At 47.0% G+C, this 21,702-nt stretch overlaps 2 protein-coding genes across 6 annotated transcripts in view; both read left to right on the top strand.

The window, feature by feature from the left end:
* The window catches only part of GNG2 (G protein subunit gamma 2), a 30,937-nt gene extending 22,979 nt beyond the window's left edge, over window positions 1-7,958 (top strand). For 2 of the 5 annotated variants that reach the window (XM_059474350.1, XM_059474351.1), the window contains exons 2-4: window positions 4,436-4,503; window positions 5,956-6,071; window positions 7,539-7,958. In XM_059474350.1, the coding sequence (XP_059330333.1) occupies window positions 5,985-6,071; window positions 7,539-7,667 (216 nt within the window). In that variant the 5' untranslated portion in view covers window positions 4,436-4,503; window positions 5,956-5,984 and the 3' untranslated portion in view covers window positions 7,668-7,958. Of the gene's footprint in view, window positions 1-4,435; window positions 4,504-5,907; window positions 6,072-7,538 lie in introns of all 5 variants that reach the window. The other 3 variants (XM_059474354.1, XM_059474353.1, XM_059474352.1) reach the window with 2 other exon arrangements.
* Window positions 7,959-15,347: 7,389 nt separating this feature from the next.
* RTRAF (RNA transcription, translation and transport factor) overlaps window positions 15,348-21,702 on the top strand; it is an 18,576-nt gene continuing 12,221 nt past the window's right edge. The window contains exons 1-3 of the mRNA XM_059474836.1: window positions 15,348-15,563; window positions 18,085-18,209; window positions 20,889-20,988. Coding sequence (XP_059330819.1) covers window positions 15,503-15,563; window positions 18,085-18,209; window positions 20,889-20,988 — 286 coding nt within the window. The 5' untranslated portion in view covers window positions 15,348-15,502. The remainder of the gene's footprint in view (window positions 15,564-18,084; window positions 18,210-20,888; window positions 20,989-21,702) is intronic.

The following is a 21,702-nucleotide window of genomic DNA, read 5'->3' as shown; positions in this document are numbered from 1 at the left end:
GGATCAGGGATGTGCCTCACTGTTTGTTCACCTAAATCCCAATTTTTGGTGCCTGTTCAGTCTGGGTGCTGCTGGTGACAGAAAAAAAAAAAGTCATTCAAATGTACCCAAAGCTCTTCATTCAGCAGAGAGCAACAAATGAGGTGGGTTTGGAGCTTAGCAAAAACCAGCAGCAAAATTTTTATGTCCAGACATTTTTTGCCAGCATTTTTCATGGAATCCCAGAATATTTTGAGTTGGAAGGGACCTTAGAGCCCATCCCACTCCACCCCTGCCATGGCAGGGACACCTTCCACCATCCCAGGTTGCTCCAAGCCCTGTCCATAACTTTATATATATATATATATATAATTATGTTTTTATACAAAATAGATTTTATATATATATATAGAGAGAGAGAGAGAGATAGATAGATATATATAGATAGATATAGATATAGATATAGATATAGATATAGATATAGATATAGATATAGATATAGATATAAATATAAATATAAAATTTTATATTTTATATTATTTTATATATTATAAATAAATATATAAAATATATTTAATTTTTACATTTTCATTTTAATATTCTTTTTTATTTTATAATTTCCTTTATTATATCTATAAATTTATTTATATTTACAGTTATAGTTCTATTTATAGGTTTTGTTTTAGGATAATTTTAATTTTAGTTATTTATTTATTTTAATTTTTATTTCCTGGTCTTCCCATTATCACAGGGCTGCTCTCACATCCCCTGCTATTGTGTTGAGCTTGTTTTTATTTTTAAATTTTTTAAAATTTTAATTTAATTTTTAAATTTTTTTCTTCATTTTCTGGTCTTCCTATTATCACAGGGCTGCTCTCACACCTTCTGCTGTTGTGCTGAGCTTACTATTATTTAAAAAAATTAAATTTTATTTTTATTTTTAAATTTTTTTAAAATTTATTTTTATTTATTTTTATTTAATTTCCTTGCCTTCCCATTATCACAGGGCTGCTTTCACACCCCCTGCTGTTGTGCTGAGCTTGTTTTTGTGTTTAAATTTTAAAAATTTTTATTTTAATTTTTATTTATTTTTGTTTCATTTCCTGGTCTTCCCATTATCACAGGGCTGCTCTCACACCCTCTGCTGTTGTGCTGAACTCATTTCCATTTTTAAATTTTTTTAAATTTTATTTTTATTTTTTAACTTCTTTTAATTTAATATTTTATTTTTATTTATTCATATTTCATTTCCTGGTCTTCCCATTATCACAGGGCTGCTCTCACACCTTCTGCTGTTGTGCTGAGCTTATTTTTATTTTAAATTTTTTTTTTAAATTATTTTTATTTATTTTTATTTCATTTCCTGGTCTTCCTATTATCACAGGGCTGCTCTCACACCCACTCATGCTGTTGTGCTGAGCTTTGCCTGCAATGAGAGGAGTTTTATGGCCCTCCCAAGGGAATTCAGGCAGTGCCTTATTTCCCTCACTTCATGGCACGTGTGTGCCTGGATAATGGGATTCCTGCCTTGGAGCCCACGGGTTAATGAGCCCTTCCTCGTTATTTTCATGCTAATGATGTTTTACAGGGCCAGGACATGGATAGTGTCTCTTTTGGGCTCTGCGCTGTAATTACAGCTCGGGATCTTGCCAGCTTGTTTTGATGTTTGTCTGTAGTGCAGACAAACTACAGAGGGGCCTTGGGTTATTTATTGTGTGTGGAAAGGGCTGGGATTGTTCTGAGGGGTGCAAAAAGCTGGAGAGGGACTTGGGACAAGGGATGGAGGGACAGGACGCAGGGAATGGCAGAGTTGGATGGGATTTTGGGAAGGAATATGAGGGTGGGCAGGCCCTGGCACAGGGTGCCCAGAGCAGCTGTGGCTGCCCCTGGATCCCTGGCAGTGCCCAAGGCCAGGTTGGACGGGGCTTGGAGCACCTGGGACAGTGGAAGGTGTCCCTGCCATGGCAGAGGTGGGATGAGATGGGATTTAAGGTTCTTCCAACCCAACCCATCCCATCTCTCTATGATAAATCCAATCCAAACTGCCCCTGGATCCCTGGCAGTGCCCAAAGCCAGGCTGGACAGGGCTTGGAGTACCCTGGGACAGTGGAAGGTGTCCCTCCCGTGGCAGGGGTGGGATGAGATGGGATTTAAGGTCCTTTCCAACCCATTCCATTCCATTCCATTTCTCTATGATAAATCCAATCCAAACCAAAAAACCCATGGAATTTTGGGGTTCCACGCCTTCCCAAGGGCACAGTGGGGTCTCCTCTCTCTGGGGTTTAAGAGCTGCTTTACTGCTGGAGCAGCTCCACAGGGCTGTTGTCCAGGGTGGGACATTCACCAGCTCATTTTGAAGTGTCACCTGCTGCTTTTTTTGTTATTTGTGGTGGAGGAAACGCCCCGGGTTTCCCCAGGGGTGGAAGTGCTCTAAACCCATCACTGGCCCCAAAATGCAAAATGTTTCTAATTGAAGCACCTGCAGAGTGGCTGAGCAGGGCCCAGGGTGTGGTGGCTCCTGGGAGGCTCCTCTGAGTTGCCCCAACATTGTCCCAACAGGCCTGTGCTCCTCTCAGGAGGGTCCCACCCTTCCCTCACCTTATTTTTGGGGCTGTTTTCCCCATTTTAGTGTCCCTAGGGCTGGCTGTAGTAAGAGCAAGGGAGGGTTTCCTTGCAGGAGCGTGGCAGCGGGGTTGGATATATGGAATTATTTAAAATATCAGAGCTGTAACAGGCATACAGATGCTCTCAGCTGCCCTCCCTGCTCCTATGGATCCTAAACAGAAGTCCCTGAAGTGATTCCCTGCCACTGAAGCAGGTCCTTCCACAGAATTCACAGAATCCCTGGGTTGGAAGAGACCTTCAGGATCATGGAGTCCAGTCCAGCCCCAACAGCTCAGCTCACCCCTGGCACCCAGTGCCACATCCAGGCTTTGTTAAACACACCCAGGGATGGGGACTGCACCACCTCCCTGGGCAGCCATTCCAGAACTCTATCACCCTTTCTGGAAAAAACCTTTTTCCTGATATCCAACTAAAATTTCCCTTAGTCCAGCTTAAGACACAATATGAAAGGGCACAACATGGAATTGTTTAGGTTGGAAAAGCCCTCTAAAATTGAGCCCTCATCACTGCCAATCCCACCACTAATCCGTGTCCCCAAGTGCCACAGTCACACACTTTTGGAGCCCTGCCAGGGGTGACATTTGCTGCCTTGGGAAAGTCTCTGTGGCACCCAAGCCAGTCTTGGTTGAACCTGCTGCTATGCCAGAACACAACACATTCCATGGTGTGGGGAATAGTGAAGATAAGAAAGAAAGTTGGGAAAGCAGATTTTAAAAATAGAAAGAATAGAGAAATTAGAATTAGTTGTAAAGTGTGAAGGTAGGAAAAAGTTACAATATTATAGTAAGTAAAGTTAATAGTAAATAAGGACCTGAAACAATAGCTTGAGTTTTAGGTTTGGTTAAGATAGACTTTAAGACTGTAGAAAGAAATATATTTAGTAACATAGTAGAAGGTTTTAAGCTTAATAATGGTGTATTGTGCATTGTTAATAGAAGTAAGTTCTATTAAGTAAGAAGTATTTCTTACTTAGAAATAAGTAAGTGTTGTGTGAAGTATGTGTACCTCTAGTGATTGGTTAGAACAATTGTTTGTAACTTTAGCGATATGCTATTGGCTAGAAAATTTTTTAAATGTTCTGTAACAAAGAAATCTTTGGCTGCTGCTGGCAAGATGTGAGCTTTTGCTATTTCTCTATTGTCTCAGCTATCTAATGTTGAGAAAATGAGGCTGATGTTGTAATAAAATTTCAAGGAACGTCTCTTGCTAATCTCGCTCTGTTTGTGAAAGACAAAAAGCTTCCCCAACACAAATGGTGCCCTGTGAAGCAAAAGATTCATTTCAGAATCCTTTGTAACCATTCAGTCATCAGTGTTGAGCCCCAGATTAAGCAAATTGAAAGAAGAGGGAAATCGAAAGGAGAGGGAAATCGAAAGAGAGCTGTGCTCTGCTTCTCAAACCCTTCCCCAGCCACCAAAAACGAGGGGAGAGGTGAGATAAACACAATGCAGGGGCTGAGCTGAACCTCCAGCCACGGCCTGGGGAGCAGATCCAGGCAGGAGCTGGGCTGGAGCATTTTGGCAGCACTCCCCAGGAGATGGATGCTCCTTCTGTGCACCAGACCTTCAACCCATGCCCTGTGCGCCCTCCAGCCTGCTCGGGGCTGCCAGCAGCCCTGGGCTGCTTGCCCATGACTGGAACCTCTTCCTGTGCTGAAAACCTCGCTGAATGCAAACAAAAAGTGTCCCTGGGGGCTGGGCTGGCACTGCACAGGGCAGGGGGACGCACGGCGGGGACCTGGGGATGTGGCACCCGGCGTCTGTGGGATCCCTGGTGCCAGAAATTATCGTCCCACAGAGCTGAGTTTCATTTTCTGTTCTCTTTATTTAAGGGCAGTGAAGGGCCAAGAGGAGCAGAGCTTCCCTTAGAGGCACAGATCAGCGGAGAGATCAGCTTCTGGTAAAAAACAACCCCTCCCTGCGCTCCCCTCCTCATCCTCAAACACGGCTGGCCCTGGCTGCAAGCACAGGCACCAGTGCCAGGTTGATTCCTCTAGAAATCCCACAGATTTGAGTGGGATCCCATATAAATCCCCTAAACCCCCACAAAAATATATAATATAATAAATATGGTATGATATGATATGATATGATATGATATGATATGATATGATATGATATGATGATATTATATGATAGAATAGAATATATATCATTAATAGAATATATAATTAATATATCATTAATATAATATAAATTACACAATATATAATATATATTATGTAATTTATATTATAATTACAATTATAATGTTATAATATATAACATTATATATTATAATAATGTTATATATTATTATATATAATATAACAACATAATATAATATAAACTACATAATATATAATGTTATATATTATAACATTATTATAACATTATTATAATATATAATGTTATATATTATTATTATATAACATATAATAATGTTAGAATATATAACATTATATATTATGTAGTTTCTATTCTATTCTATTCTATTTGTAATCTATATTGTCTAATATAATATCAATTATCTAATATATAATATCTATTATCTGATATTGATTATATTTATATTATAGATTACATTGATTATATATATATAATTATAATATATAATTTTTTAAAATGTATATATATTTTTTTTAAAATCCCATGAAAAACCCATTTTGGAGCTGGCAGGCAGCCCCAGTCAGCCTCAGCACTGCTGGAAAGCCCTTGCTGCTGCAGGAGCTGGATGCTGGGATTCTGCTGCCTCTGTCAGAGCTCACTGCTGGTAGAAAGTGCTGGAAAAACATCCGGGATCCAGCCTGGAGTGACCTTAATGAGCATCCCCCGCCTGCCTGGGGTAGAAATCTCCAGAAACAGGAAACTCCAGCATCCTGTTTAGCATCTCAATGTGCAAATTGGCAGCAGGGACAAAGGCAGGGAGGCTGAGGGACACTGGACACACACTGGGCACCAGCAGGGGCTGGAGGAAGGGCAGGGAATGAGCCTGGCACAGAAATCCTGTTCCCTGGTTTTTGTTGCTGTCAGAGGCTGGTGTGGAACAGCAAACAGCAAAGCACAGATCAGCTGGGCTCCTGCTGCTGCAGGCTGGGCTCTGGACAGTCCCAGTGCCACCCAGCTCTGGGGACAGCACTGGCAGCATGTCCCTGCCCTGGGTTGGCATCTGCCATCCTCACCCCCTCATTTTGATGGCTCTAACCCTCCACACAAGCAACCCCAGCCCATCCCTTGGGGGCTGGCATATATAATATGATCTATATTATATATATATATATATATATATATATATTTAAAATCCCCTAAAAAACCCATTTTGGAGCTGGCAGGAGCAGCTCAGAAGCTGATCCCGGTGTGTTCCTGCCCACAGCCCATCCCAAGAGCCCTCCTGGCCTGCCCATGGCTAGCAACAACACTGCTAGCATAGCACAGGCCCGCAAGCTGGTGGAGCAGCTGAAGATGGAGGCCAACATCGACAGGATAAAGGTAGGGGTTCTTGGGAGAGGCCTCTGGGAAGGCTGGGAGGTGGTGGCTGCTGCCCAAAGCTCGTGGAGGGAGCTGGGAGGTGGAGCCAGGTGGTGTTTGTGGGGGACGCTCTTGTTTTAAGTAGACCATTCAGTCATCAGTGTTACGAGCACCAGATTAAGGAAATCAAAAGAAGAGGGAAATCAAAAGAGGGCTGTGCTTTGCTGCTCAAACCTTTCTCCAGCCACCACAAAAAGAAGGGAGAGGTGAGATAAGCAATGCACGGGCTGAGCCGAACCTCCAGCCACGGCCCTGGGGGAGCAGATCCAGGGAGATGGGACTGTAGAATCTGGGAATGGTTTGGGTTGGAGTGGACCTTTAAAGCCCTTTTTGTTCCAACCCCCTGCCAGGGACACCTTCCACCATCCCAGCTTGCTCCAAGCGCTATCCAGCCTGGCACTCCCAGGGGTGAGAGGCAGCTGGAAGCATCCCCTGGAGCCCTGTGGGGTGGTGGGAAGGAGTGACTGTCCCCAAGGCATCTCAGCTCCTTGCTAAGAGCTTAAATCCAGGGAGAGAAGTGCTCCAGGGCTGGGATGAGCTCGGGTGGCTCGGGAGCTGCTGCCATGTCTGGAATAAAGAGTGAGGCTGGTGGGTGAGGGCAGGAAATCTGCTGTGGATGTTCCTGCCAAGGGATGCGTGGGAGAGCCAGCAGGGATGCTGTAGTCAGTCCTTGTCAGGTGAAGGATGGGAATGGGGGAAGGCTGGGAAAGCTGGGAATGGGAATTCAGGCTGACAGAGCAGCTCAGAGCCCAGAGGTGAAGAACCAGCCCAGAATCAGCCCCAGCAGGGACGTGCTGCTGCACTGTCAGTCAGGTTCTCATATCAAATCTGATATTCCCTGCCCAAGGATGCTGCCAGCCTGGTGGCACCTCTCCAGGTGGGATGTCCCCAGCACAGCCATGTCACAGACATCTTTTATGAAAAATCCTTTCCTTAGGATTTTTCCTCCTGAGAAGCTGAGAGGCCTCAGGAGCAAAATGTAAACATTGATTATCTGCTGCTGTGGAATGCAACAGGTGCATCTGTGATTGGTCTCATGTGGATGTTTCTAATTAATGGCCAATCACAGTCAGCTGGCTCAGACAGAGAGTCCGAGACAGAGCTTTTGTTATCATTCTTTCTTTTTCTATTCTTAGCTAGCCTTCTGATGAAATCCTTTCTTCTATTCTTTTAGTATAGTTTTAATGTAATATATATCATAAAATAGTAAATCAAGACTTCTGAAACATGGAGTCAGATCCTCGTCTCTTCCCTCAGCCTGATTCCCCTGTGAACACCATCACACAGCCTGTCCCTGACCCAGGGCTCCTCCTTTTGCAGGTGTCCAAAGGGCTCCCTGCCCAGGGATGCTGCCAGCCTGGTGGCACCTCTCCAGGTGGGACATCCCCAGCACAGCCTGTCCCTAACCCAGGGCTCCTCCTTTTGCAGGTGTCCAAAGCAGCAGCAGACCTGATGGCGTACTGTGAAGCCCACGCCAAGGAGGACCCTCTATTGACCCCCGTCCCGGCCTCAGAAAACCCCTTTAGAGAGAAGAAGTTCTTCTGTGTGATCCTGTAAACCCAGGAGGAGCCTGACGGGCACTCAGGCCACCCTGAACACTGATGTAGAGTTTTTAGGAATGGGGACGACCTGCTGGTCTGCAGAATTTAAACAAAAATAAGTAAAAAACACGGCCTGGAAGCTACAGAGATGTGCATGTTTAAAGAACCTGGCCACCTTTGGGGGAATCAGATGATCTGCATTGCAAGGCAAAAGATCTGAAGTCTGTAGAGTTGCCTAGAAAGAGAAAAACAAACAAAAAAAAACCCATGTAAAGAATAAATCTGTGTCACTTTTCTGCTCACAAAATTGTTCGATTGTTCCATATTTAAAGCACCAGAGCTGTGCTGAGCAAAGTTAACTGCTAAGGATGTGTATAACCTTCTTGGAATGATATTGCTGGTTTCTTTCCAAGCTAATATTTTTGATTTAAGTTGTCAGATATATAGCAGACAGGTTAGGTGGCTGTGCTGTTACTCAATGTTTGGTCTTGTGCTTTTTCATTTCTGGCCGTAGCGTAGCAGGGGTGGGTCCAGGGAACACCAGCAGCTCTGTGTCCCCAGCAAACCCCACTTTTTACCATTCTCTCTATGGTTAGCTTTGGTTCTGCAAGTAAAAGTGGTTCCTGTGTCGTGCTTGGTGCTTCCTAGCCCTGTGATGACATTCAGTGGTAGTGCATGAGAGTTTAATTCCGTTCATCCGCTCCAGACTTTTCTTTTCCAGCGTTTGGCACCACGTGCTGGTGGAAGAAGCCGTAGGGAGGGAACAGAGGCGATTCTGAAAGCAAAGAGTGCTCCTGAGATGCCTTAGACGTGCCTGAAATGCCTCCTGCCACAGGGCAGGTGCCAGCCCGGGTGCAGGGCGAGCCAGAAATCCGAAAATCAAAGTCGACCGCTTCTTTCTGGGTCTTTCCTTCCTCCTACACCTCTGTGCCTCTGCTCTCCTCGCTTGGTCCTGCTCTTTTCCCAGTTCCTGGTAGCACTTCCTTCCCTTGGGGCTGGTCTGGAATGTTGCTGGGATGCTGCTCAGTGGTGGGATGCTGCTTCAGGGTGGGATGCTGCTCCTCCATGGAATGCTGCTCCATGGTGGGATACAGCCCCATGGTGGAGTGCTACTCCAAATGGGATGCTGCTTCTCCATGGACTGCTGCTCCATGGTGGGATTCTGCTCCGTGGTGGAATGCTACTCCAGAGTGGGATGCCACCTCCTCCATGGTGGGATACAGCCCCACAGTGGATGGAATGCTGCTCCAAAATGGGATTCTGCTCCATGGTGGGATGCTGCTCCTCCATGGGATGCTGCTCCACCATGGAATGTTGCTCCTCCATGGACTGCTTCTCCATGGTGGGATGCTGCTCCTCCATGAAATGCTACTCCATGGTGAGATTCTGCTTCATGGTGGGATGCTGCTCCTCCATGGAATGTTGCTCCTCCATGGGATGCTGCTCCATGGTGGGATGCTGCTCCTCCATGGGATGCTGCTCCACCATGGGATGCTTCTCCTCCATGGGATGCTGCTCCATGGTGGGATGCTCCTCCTCCATGGGATGCTGTCCCACCATGGAATGCTGCCCTACATTGGGATGTTCCTGCCCCTTCCTGCCCCCACCTCCCCTCCCATTCCCGCTGTCCCCTCCCTACGTTGGGAAGGGCCAGAGGAGCAGCCCCGGGAGCTGTGGGGCTGCCCCTTCCCAGAGGTGCCTGATTCCCTGTTTACACACAGCCTGGGCTCCTGCCAGGCTGGGCAGTGATTCCCAGGTCTGCTTCATCTGCTCCCAGCTCTCGGGGGACACACGCCACCTTTCTGGGCTCCTCCTCGGGCCCATGCTTCTGTGGATGTGGCTTGTCTCTCCTTTCTGCTGCTAAACACCTCCTGGCTTTCCCCTGTTCATCTGTCCTTTGGGAAACTTTGGGAACCATCCCTTTGGGAACCATCCCTTTGGGAACCATCCCTTTGGGAACCATCACTTTGGGAGCCATCCCTTTGGGAACCATCTCTTTGGGAGCCATCTCTTTGGGAATCATCCCTTTGGGAACCATCTCTTTGGGAACCATCTCTTTGGGAACCATCACTTTGGGAGCCATCCCTTTGGGAACCATCCCTTTGGGAACCATCCCTTTGGGAACCATCACTTTGGGAGCCAGCCCTTTGGGAACCATCCCTTTGGGAACCATCACTTTGGGAATCATTATGTGGGGATTTATGTACAAAATGAGCTGGGGGTCACAAAGGGGTTTTTAGGGGTCTGTGGTGACCCTGCTGAAGCAGTTCTGAATCAGTTGTGAGAGCTTTTAAAAATTCCTGTGGATCTGGGAGGGGAAAAGTCTTTAGGTACCTTTTGGTAACTCTTTCTAGCCCATAAAAAGAAGTGCTTTTTGGTTTTTCTACCTTTTCATACTCTTTTTCTAGTTCTTCTACAGAGAAGGCCAGTTCTTCTCACACTGGACTCCAAACTTTTGGCACCTGGGAATGTTTGTAAGCCACAAGTAACCTAGATGGTCCCAGCCCCCCCTAATTCCCCCAATTTTGATCTTTTTACTACAGCTCCCGTAGCTTTTGGATGAAGGGTGGATGAAGTGGTTTGCTCTGCAGCTGGTTTCACTCTTGGTGTTACCAGGCAGAGATGTAAAAACCCCATCCTGAGTTTTGTCTTTTCTTCTTAATCTGATTTATTGTCACAGAGAGTGAAGTGCAGCCGGTCTGACCCGGGGCTCCCACCCCACCCTTTCTCAAACATTGTCACAAAAGTGGTTTGTAATAATTTTTTTAACGACTTGCCTCTTTTACAACTCGAATTCTTAATACCTTAGAGGACAAAATAAACCTGCATGAATATGGGGGAGCGGGGAGGGGGAGATTTTGAATTAACCCAAACTATTCATTGAAGGTGTTTTATGTTGCTGGGCTTGATTTTTCTGTTGGTTGTAGTGTTGCCATTGGTGTGCTGCCAGGTATTTCACCCCAGTATTTCTATTTACACAGATCTGCCTTTGTTAGCCAAGCAGAAATCTCCTGCCAAGGTTGTTTCCCCTCCTCACAACAAAAATCCCACCCATCCCTCCATCCCCATGCTGGATTTCCAGCCTGGCCTCAAACAACATTCCACTACCCCCAGGCTTTTAAAGAAAAAAAAATATCTGGAGTACTGAAAAAAGGACTTTTATTGTCTGCAAAGGTTGCTGGTGGCAATTCTGTCCATGGGTTGTCACCCTGCCAGCAGCAGGATTTTGGGGAGGGGGTGGCTGTAGGGCGAAAGCCGGTCGTGGTGTAGCGCATCCCCATCCCACATGGTCTGTGTACTCGTTGGAAATAAACTTTTGGATTTGTTTCAAGCCTTTGGAGATGCTGCTCTGTGCTCCCTGGGAAGGTGGGATCCCGTCCTGGTTGTGGTTGCATGCAGTTCCCAAGGGGTTCTCCCTGTCAGGGAGGGTTTAGCAGGAGTTTTGGGCCTGGGGTTTCAGCAGCTCCACAGGATGGGGCAGGTCAGGGGAGAACGGACTTGTTCAGGGTGGGACATTGCTCCTTGAAATTGAGAGACACCTAAAATTCCCAATTTCATTGTCCATCCTTCTCCCCTCTCCTTCCATCTTCTCCCAGCCCTGGCACTCAGCACAGGAGCAAATCCAGAGGAGGCCATGGAGCTGCTCCAGGGGTTGGAGAAGCTCCGGGAGAGCTGGGGGCGCTCACCTGGAGAAAGGAAGGATCCAGGGAAACTTCAGAGCCCCTTGCAGGGCCTGAAGGAACCTTCTACAGAAGGACAGATTTCTATAGGGCCTGGAGGGACAGCAAAAAGGGTTTTAATCTAAAAGAGGGTTGGTTCAGGCTCAGAAATAAGGAAGAATTTTTTAATGGGAGGGTGGGGAGGCCCTGGCACAGCTGTGGCTGCCTCTGGATCCCTGGCAGTGCCCAAGGCCAGGCTAGACAGGGCTTGGAGCATCCTGGGACAGTGGAAAGTGTCCCTGTGAATGCCAGGGAGTGGGACTGGATGATTTTTAAGGTCCCTTCCAACCCAAACCACTCCAGGATTCTGTGATTCCATCATTCTTACTCTGGACTACCAAAACACCTCCTGATCACATACTCTGCTCCTACCAAATCCCCCACATCCTGAATTTTCCCTCCAGTTTCACAGGACCCTCAGAGGTGAGTGTTTGCCCACACATTTTGAGCCTGCTCGGTCTCAGCTCATTTCTGGGATCTGCTTTGAAGCTGCTCTGATGGGCACAGAAAAGGATGGAGGGGCTGGGAGTTGATCTTGGTGCTTGGAAAAACTGGAATATGAGCATAGATCTGCTCTGGGCTGGGTGCTGGTGGTTTTATGTCAGAACCTATGGCGTTATTTCAGAACCTTACTTGGATCAGCCTGGGATAGCAGAAGGTGTCCCTGTGAATGACAGGGGGGAGAACGGGATGGCTTTTAAGGCCCCTTCCAACCCAAACCATTCCAGGATTTTGTGATTCCATGATTCTTACTCTGCACTACCAAAACATCTGATCATAGAATCAAACACTCACCCCTGAGGTCCTGTGAAACTGGAGGGAAAATTCAGGATGTGGGGAATTTGGCAGGAGCATAGTATGTTTGATTCTGTGATCAGGAGGTGTTTTGGTGGTCCAGAGTAAGAATGATGGACTCACAGAATCCTGGAATGGTTTGGGTTGGAAGGGACCTTAAAAATCATCCAGTCCCACCCCCTGTCATTCACAGGGACACCTTCCACTATCCCAGGCAGCTCCAAGCAAGGTATCCCCATAGGTTCTGAAATAAAACCACCAAAACAGAGCCCAGCACGGATCTGTGCTGATATTCCAGTTTTTCCAAGCATCAAGCTCAACTCCCAGCCCCTCCATCTTTTTCTGTGTCCATCACAGCAGCTCCAAAGCAAAATGGTGTTGCTGGGGAGGAAGGAGCCAAGTCTATCCTGGCCTGCCAGGCAGCTCAGCTGTTCCATGGCTCCCTGGCTCCCCTCCAGCTCCAACACTCTCTCCCTTCCATCCTCACATCCAGGATTTGGCTCTGGAGCAGCATCTGCCAAGCAGGAGGAGGTGAGGAGCTTCCATGGAGAGCGTGGGCGAGGCGCTGCTCCGCGCGCAGGCCGCAGCCAGGCCCGGCTCCCTAATGAGAATAAACCCATCTGCACTAATTGCATTCATTAGCTGCAGCGGGGAGAGGAGAAGCACAACTCATCTCCTGGGGATGCGTTTGTGCTCCTGCAGGAAGGGTTGGAGCCACCAGGGAATGGGGGAAGGGCTGCTCTGAGGGCGAGGATGGCAGGAGGGGTGGAGAGCGGAGGTGTCACTGCCTCCATAATTGTCACTCTTGGTGGCATGAACAGTGTGTGACACTCGTGTGGCTGAGGGCACTGTGGGGATGGGCATGAGCTCCTTTTGTCCATGCTGGAGTTGTTGTGCCTGGCTTCAATGACACTGCTTGTCACTCTTGGTGGCACGGACAGCGTGTGACACTCGTGTGGCTGAGGGCACCGTGGGCCCAAGCTCCTTTTCTCCAAAAAGCTGGAGTTATTGTGCCTGTCCTGCTGGCTTCAGTGTCACTGCTTGTCACTTTTGGTGGCATGGACTCATGTGGCTGAGGACACCATGGGGAAGAGCTCAAGCTCCTTTTCTCCATGCTGGAGTTGTGCCTGTCCTGATGGCTTCAATGTCACTGCTTGTCACTCTTGGTGGCACGGACAGCGTGTGACACTCGTGTGGCTGAGGACACTGTGGGCATGGGCCCAAGCTCCTTTTCTCCATGCTGGGGTTGTTGTGCCTGTCCTGCTGGCTTTAATGTCACTGCTGGCTCCAGCTGTGGGGTGGGAAAGAGACACTCCCTCAGGAACTGCAGCCACAGGACAGGTTCAGACTGAAAGAGCGGAAGTTTAGGTTGGATTTGTGGAATTCTTGGCTGGGAGGGTGGTGGCACAGGGTGCCCAGAGGCTGCTCCTGGATCCCAAGGCCAGGCTGGACAGGGCTTGGAACACCACAGGACAGTGGAAGGTGTCCCTGCCATGGCAGGAGTGGAACTGGATGGGTTTTAATGTCCCTTCCAACCCAAACCATTCTGGAATTCTGGAATTCCAGAAAAGCTGAAGGAGGCTGAGGTGCCAGGGAGCCCCTGCCCTGCTGACACCACTCCAGGAAGGAGCTGGAGGAGATCCAGTGGACGGGAGGGGAATGTCCTGAAGGGAAAGGGAGGCAGAGCCCCCTGGATCCCGCTGAGGCCATGGCGGGGGCTGGCTCTTCCCGCTGCCATCCTGCAGCCGGTGCCAGCTGGGAAGGGAAGGGCTGGCACGGAGGAAATGTCAGCATGAATATTGCAGTGGCTCGTCACGCTGTCACCGCCTGGCTGCCTGCAAAGTGCCACCCCAGCCATGCAGGAGGGGGGGACACGAGGGACGGGGGTGGCCTCGCTCCCAGCCGGAGCTCATCCCTTCCTTCCCCAGGGAAAAAACCTTCAACTGGAGCCTTCCCAGCGCTGCCCAGCGCAGATCTCTGCTCCCCAGTGCAGATCTCTGCTCCCCAGTACAGATCACTGCTCCCCAGTACACATTACTGCTGCCCAGTGCAGATCACGGCTCCCCAGTGCAGATCACTGCTCCCCAGTACACATTACTGCTGCCCAGTGCTGCCCAGTGCAGATCACTGCTCCCCAGTGCAGATCACTGCTCCCCAGTACAGATCACTGCTCCCCAGTGCAGATCACTGCTCCCCAGTGCAGATCACTGCTCCCCAGCGCAGATCTCTGCTCCCCAGCGCAGATCTCTGCTCCCCAGTACAGATCACTGCTCCCCAGTACACATTACTGCTGCCCAGTGCTGCCCAGTGCAGATCACGGCTCCCCAGTGCAGATCACTGCTCCCCAGTGCTGCCCAGTATAGATCACTGCTCCCCAGTGCTCCCCAGTTCAGATCTCAGGGCTCCCAGTGCAGTGCAATGCTCCCAGTACTCTCCAGTACAGCTCAATTCTCCCAGCACAGCTCCCCAGTACAGCTCCCAGAGCTCCCAGTATAGCTCAGTGCTCCCAGGAAAGCACTTCCACTACTCCCAGTACAGCTGCCAGTGCTGCCTATACAGCTCCCAGAGCTCCCAGTACAGATCAGTGCTCCCAGTATTCCCGGAACAGCTCTCAGACCTCCCAGTACAGCTCCCAGAGCTCCCAGTACAGCTCCCAGCGCTGCCAGTACCCCCCAGTATAGCTCCCAGCTATACGCCGGCTCCCAGTACTTCCAGTACAGCTCCCAGTGTTCCAAGTGCATCTCAGTGCTCCCAGTACCCCCACAATACAGCTCCTAGCTCTCCCAGTACAGCTCCCAGCGCTCCCAGTACAGCTCAGTACTCCCAGTACCCCCAACACAGCTCCCAGTACAGCGCAGCGCACGCCCCAGTTCCCCACTGGGCGGACACCGCGCCAAAGCCCCGCCCCCATACAGACCACGCCCCACAGAGACCCCGCCCCTCTCGCGGACCCCGCCCCTCTCGCTGACTCCGCCCCTACATGCAGACCCCTCCCCCTCACGATGACCCCGCCCCTTCACACTGACCCCGCCCGTTACACGCCAAACAGGCCCCGCCCCCTCCGCCGCCGCGTCCATACCCTAGGCAGAGCATCCACTTCCCCTCCCGGCAGCCCATTCCGCTCTTTGATTGGTGGAGATGACCGCCGCTCAGCGCGCTGACCAATGAGCGAGCAGAACGCGGAGCAGGGGGCGGGCGTTCTCCTCCTTCCGGTCCGTGCGGTGCCGTCGGCGCGGCCTGAGCGGGGGAGGCGGCGCCGGCACCGGGATCGGGATCCGGGATCCGGGTCGGGATCGGGATCGGGATCGGGGCCGGCTCCGGCTCCGTGACCGGGACCATGTTCCGCCGCAAGCTCTCGGCGCTCGACTATCACAACCCCGCCGGCTTCAACTGCAGGGGTGAGGGGGCTGCGGGGAACCGGGGGAGGCTGGACGGGGATTGGGATGGGATCCATGGGATGGGATGGGACGGGATTGGGATGGGATGAGAAGGGATGGGATGCATGGGATTCATGGGATGGCATTGGGATGGCATCCATGGGATAAGATAGGATGGGATGGGATAGGATGGGATGGGACTGGGACAGGACAAGATTGGGATTGGGATGGGATCCATGAGATGGGATGGGAGGGGATTGGGATGGGATCCGTGGGATGGGATCCATGGAATAGGATTGGGATTGGGATGGGATGAGATCGTGATGGGATGAGATGGGATGGGATGGGATGCGGTTGATGGGATGGGATCCATGAGATGGGATTGGGATTGGGATGGGATCCATGAGATGGGATGGGATGGGATCCATGGGATGTGGTTGATGGGATGGGATCCATGAGATGGGATGGGATCCATGGGATGGGATGGGGTGGGATCCATGGGATGTGGTTGATGGGATGGGATCCATGGGATGGGATGGGATGGGATGGGATCCATGGGATGGGATGGGATGGGATCCATGGGATGGGATGGGATGGGATCCATGGGATGGGATTGGGATGGGATCCATGAGATGGGATGGGATGGGATCCATGGGATGGGATTGGATGGGATCCATGGGATGGGATGGGATGGGATCCATGGGATGGGATGGGATGGGATCCATGGGATGCGGTTGATGGGATGGGATCCATGGGATGGGATTGGGATTGGGATGGGATCCATGAGATGGGATGGGATGGGATCCATGGGATGGGATTGGGATGGGATCCATGGGATGGGATTGGGATGGGATCCATGGGATGCGGTTGATGGGATGGGATCGATGGGATTTGGTTTGGAATGGGATCCATGGGATGGGCTGGCATTGGGATGGGATGGAAGAGGTCCCTTCCCCCCCAGCCATTCCATGGCTGAAGCTCACCCAGAGCCAGCACGGCCCAGCTGGGCTTTGGGCAGCGGTGACACCGCAGAGCTGTCACCTCCCGTGTCACCCAGCCTGGACATCCCTGTGTGCCACAGCCTGGGAAGTGTGGGATTCCAGCCCCCAAAAATCGGCATTTGGGGTCAAGAGGAGTCAGCAGTGAATGGAAAAATGTGCAGCCATGATATTTATGCTGTTTTTTGAGAGGAGCTGGGGATTAGTGCTGCATGTGTCGTGTGTGTGTGCTGAAAACAGAGTTAGAAACTCAAATTCTCTGCTGTTTTTTCACCTTTCCCTCTGTGCTCCATAAGTTATAATTATATTCCCAATAAAAAGAATCTGCTGGCTGATGCCTTTAATGAGGACAGTCAGCTGAAAAATGAGAAACACTCAGGGTTGATTTTTGATCAGAGAATGCACAATTTAAGTGGGGTTTTATATATATTATATACAGTGGGGTTTTATATATAAATATGTATATTTATAACCCACTAATACATATTTATAAATACATGCTAACTAAAATAAATATATAATATATATTTAAATATATATATAAAGACATAGATAAGAAATATTTAAATATATACTAACTGAAATAAATATACACTAACTAAATTGTAAATATATATTATAGATATATAAGTATATACTAACTAAAATAAATATATACCAACTAAATATACAAATAAATAAATATACAAGTAATAATTTACATAAATTCTATAATTTTGTACATTATATAAAATATAGAATATAGAATATATAATTATGTATTATTTATATATCATTCCTATAATTTATGAATAACAATTTATTATATATAAATTATGTACTAACTAAATGCATAAATAAAAGTGTATAGTAACATATATAATAAATATGCTAACAAAAATAAATATATACTAAATATACAAATAAATATATATTATAGAAATAGAAATCTATACTAACAAAAATAAATATACTAGCGAAATATATAAGTAAATATATATTATAAATGTATAAATATATACTAACTAAAATATGTACTAACTAAACACATAAATAAATATATTTTCTAAATATATAAACATATACTGACTAAATAAATATATACTAAGTATATAAATATATACTAACTAAAATAAATATATACCTGCTAAATGTATAGATTAATATATATTCTCAATATATACATATATACTGACTAAAAATAAATATATACCAACTGAATATATAAATAAATATACATTATAGACATATAAATACATGCTAGCTAAAATAAATATATACTAACTAAATATATAAATTAATATATATTTTAAATATATAAATATATGCTGACTGAATTATATATTAACTACATAAGTAAATATTTATTATAATATATATTAACTAGTAAATATATATTAACTAAATATATATATTTGTCACCCACTAAATACCTCTTTAGTGGGTTTTCTATATGTATGCGGTGTTTTTAATGGGAAAAGTGCTCAGAGGCATCAAGATTTGTATGAATCAGATGAAAACTTGAGATATTTTTGAATTCCTGCTCTGTTTGCTCCTCCCCACAGATGAAACAGAGTTCAGGAATTTCATTGTCTGGCTGGAGGACCAGAAAATCCGACACTACAAGATCGAGGACCGAGGGAATCTGAGGAACATCCACAGTGAGGACTGGCCCAAGTCCTTTGAGAAGGTATTTCCTTGCTCCAGACATTGCTGTCAATGATATTTCACAGCTGCTGTGGCTGTGCAGCACAAATAAATAACTGAATATTTGTCCTGTTACATTTCTAGGAATTTAAATGTATTATTGGAGCCAAACTGGGGGAGTTTATGACAATGGGGGAATTTTGTGCATAGTTTTCCCTCAGCTTTGTTTGTTTAATAGTGGAGTGTCCATCCCAAACTGGTTTTTGTCTTTTTTTTTCTTTTTTTTTTTTTGCCTGATTTGATTCAGCTCTTGAAGCAGAAGCAAGACTGCAAATAAACAAATTTTTTCTGCATTAATGCTCCTTTTGTCCCAAAAGGAGGTGGATGAGGCTCCTGCAGGCCTTGCCAGCATGTGGGGGAAGCTCATCCCTGCACCTCCTGCCATTCCTGGTAGATTTTTCTGGTTCCAGATGGATTTTTCTGGTTCCAGATGGATTTTGCTGGACCTAGGTGGATTTTTCTGCATCCAGGTAGATTTCTGGACCCAGATGGATTTCTTTTCTAGTTCTAGATGGAATTTTTTCTGGACCCAGATGGATTTTTTCTGGTTCCAGATGGATTTTCTAGACCCAGATGAAATTTTTTTTTTTCCCCTGGTTCCAGATGGATTTTTTGTCTAGACCCAGATGGATTTTTTTTTTTTTTCTGGATTTCCTGAGCTGGAAATGTGATGGATTTTCTGGTTCCACATGGATTTTTCTGGTTCCAGGTGGATTTTTTTTTTCTGGACCCAGTTGGATTATTCTAGACCCAGATGGATTTTTGTGCATCCAGGTAGATTTCTGGACCCAGATGGATTTTTTTCTCATTCCAGATGGATTTTCTAGACCCAGATGGATTTTTTTTTTTTTTCTGGTTCCAGATGGATTTTTTTGTCTAGACCCAGATGGAATTTTTTTCTGGATTTCCTGAGCTGGAAATGTGATGGATTTTCTGGTTCCTCTACCATGGATTTTTCTGGTTCCACATGATTTTTCTGGACCCAGGTGGATTTTTGTGCATCCAGGTAGATTTCTGGACCCAGATGGATTTCTTTTCTGGTTCTAGATGGAATTTTTTTTCTGGACCCAGATGGATTTTTTTTCTGGTTCCAGATGGATTTTCTAGACCCAGATGGATTTTATTTTTCCCCTGGTTCCAGATGGATTTTTTTGTCTAGACCCAGATGGATTTTTTTTTCTGGATTTCCTGAGCTGGAAATGTGATGGATTTTCTGGTTCCACATGGATTTTTCTGGTTCCAGGTGGATTTTTCTGGACCCAGTTGGTTTTTGTTCTGGACCCAGTTGGATTTTTCTGCATCCAGGTAGATTTCTGGACCCAGATGGATTTCTTTTCTGGTTCTAGATGGAATTTTTTTTCTGGACCCAGATGGATTTTTTTCTGGTTCCAGATGGATTTTCTAGACCCATATGGATTTTTTTTCCCCTGGTTCCAGATGGATTTTTTTTTCTGGATTTCCTGAGCGGGAAATGTGATGGATTTTCTGGTTCCACATGGATTTTTCTGGTTCCAGGTGGATTTTTCTGGACCCAGGTGGATTTTTTTCTGGACCCAGTTGGATTTTTCTGGACCCAGATGGATTTTTGTGCATCCAGGTAGATTTCTGGACCCAGATGGATTTTTTTCTCGTTCCAGATGGATTTTCTAGACCCAGATGGATTTTTTTTTCTGGTTCCAGATGGATTTTTTTTGTCTGGACCCAGATGGATTTTTTTGTCTAGACCCAGATGGAGGTTTTTTTTTCTGGATTTCCTGAGCTGGAAATGTGATGGATTTTCTGGTTCCAGATGGATTTTTCTGGTTCCAGATGGATTTTCTGCATCCAAATGGACTCTGGGTGATCTCTGTGCTCCTGAGCATTTGCAGCCCCCCAAAGCTCTTGAGCTTTTCCTCTTGCTCCCATTTCCCTGCTCTGTAATTCCCAATGCCCATCCATCCCAATTTTTTTCCCCTCCCGGAAACTCTTGCTTTGCTCAGTGAATTATTCCAATATCTTGGAGGTGAAATGGGAATATCTGGAATTCCAGGCTTGTGGTGCCTTTCCTGGCTTGGTGACAATGTCCTCTCCATAATTCCCAAGGAATTCCTGTTTTCCAGCCCCTGGAAAGCAGAAATTCCTTTTCCCAGCTGTGTGGCACTCCTGTCCCTGCAGCAAAGGGACATGACAGGATGTCACCATGTCCTGGTTTTTGGGTCTCGTGGTCTGGGACAGAACCTCAGCCTGGTTTTGTCCTCTCTTGTTGTACAAAATCCCCAAAAAAGGAAAATTTTACTTCTGCTGCTGCAGGGAATGCTCTGGTGTGGGGAAGCCTTAGGTGGGTTTCATTCCAGGTGGGAAAGCTTTGTTCCAACTTGTTCCCCCTTCCCTTGTTCCATGTGCTCTGTGACATGAGCAGAGAGCTAAGCAAGGGCATTTTGGTACAGTCTGGCAATAAAAAACATTCATTAAAAATAAAATTCCATTCTCAGGTGTCAGACTTGAGCTGGGGGTGCTTTGGGACACTCCAACACGGATCAGATGCCACAGCAGGAATTTCACAGTGACACCTCTTGTTAATTAATATTTTCTGTGAGGCCTGTGGGAAAGTGACAACAGTTCTGTGCTCCCAACTGATTCATCCACTAAAATCCAGTTTTTTCTCTTTTTTTTTGCTGCCCAGTACATGAAAGATGTGAACTGTCCCTTCAAAATACAGGAACGACAGGAAACTGTGGATTGGCTGCTTGGCTTGGCTGTGAGGCTGGAGTATGGAGATAATGGTATGAGGAAATCTATTTGATATCTCAAAATGGATCGGGGAGTGGGGGATTCTGATTCATTTCACACAATCCTGTGTGAAATTCACATGGTTTGGTTGGAAGGGACCTCAAGGATCCATGGGCAGGGACACCTTCTACTACCCCAGGCTGCTCCAAACCCCATCCAGCCTGGCCTTGGGCACTTCCAGAGATCCAGGAGCAGCCACAGCTTCTCTGGGAATTCTGTCTCAGCCAGGAATTCCTTCCCTTTGATTTGGAGGAACTTTGGTTTGGAGGAACTTTGCAGCATTCCCTGTGAGGTCACTCCCTGTGTTCCTTGCATCCATTCCATGTTCCATTTACCTTGGAGACAATTTCACCTGAAACCTTTATTGCAAAGCTGTGCTGTCCCTGTGCTTTGGGACAGCTCCATCCACTGCCCAGCTTTCCTGGGATCCTTGCTACAGCTGGGAATTCACGGGCAAACAGCCAAGTGTGTCTTCTCCTCCTCCTCGAAGCCCTCCTGCATATTCCTGCTGGTTTTTCTGGAGAATCACAGAGAGATTTGGATTGAAAGGAAGCTGTAAAGGACCTTCCAGTCTAACCCCCCCTGGGCAGGGCCATTTCCAGGCAGGCCAGGTTGCTCCCAGCCCCATCCAGCCATACCTGGAACACTTCCACAAAGGATGTCCTGCACCTCTGCAGGTGCTTCAGGTAGAGCTTTAGCAAGTCAGG

This window comes from Ammospiza nelsoni, chromosome 6, assembly GCF_027579445.1.
Source record: "Ammospiza nelsoni isolate bAmmNel1 chromosome 6, bAmmNel1.pri, whole genome shotgun sequence".
NCBI classification, from domain to species: Eukaryota; Metazoa; Chordata; class Aves; order Passeriformes; family Passerellidae; genus Ammospiza; species Ammospiza nelsoni.
Note: the sequence above shows the minus strand (reverse complement) of the source record. Positions and strands in the feature narration are given on the sequence as shown.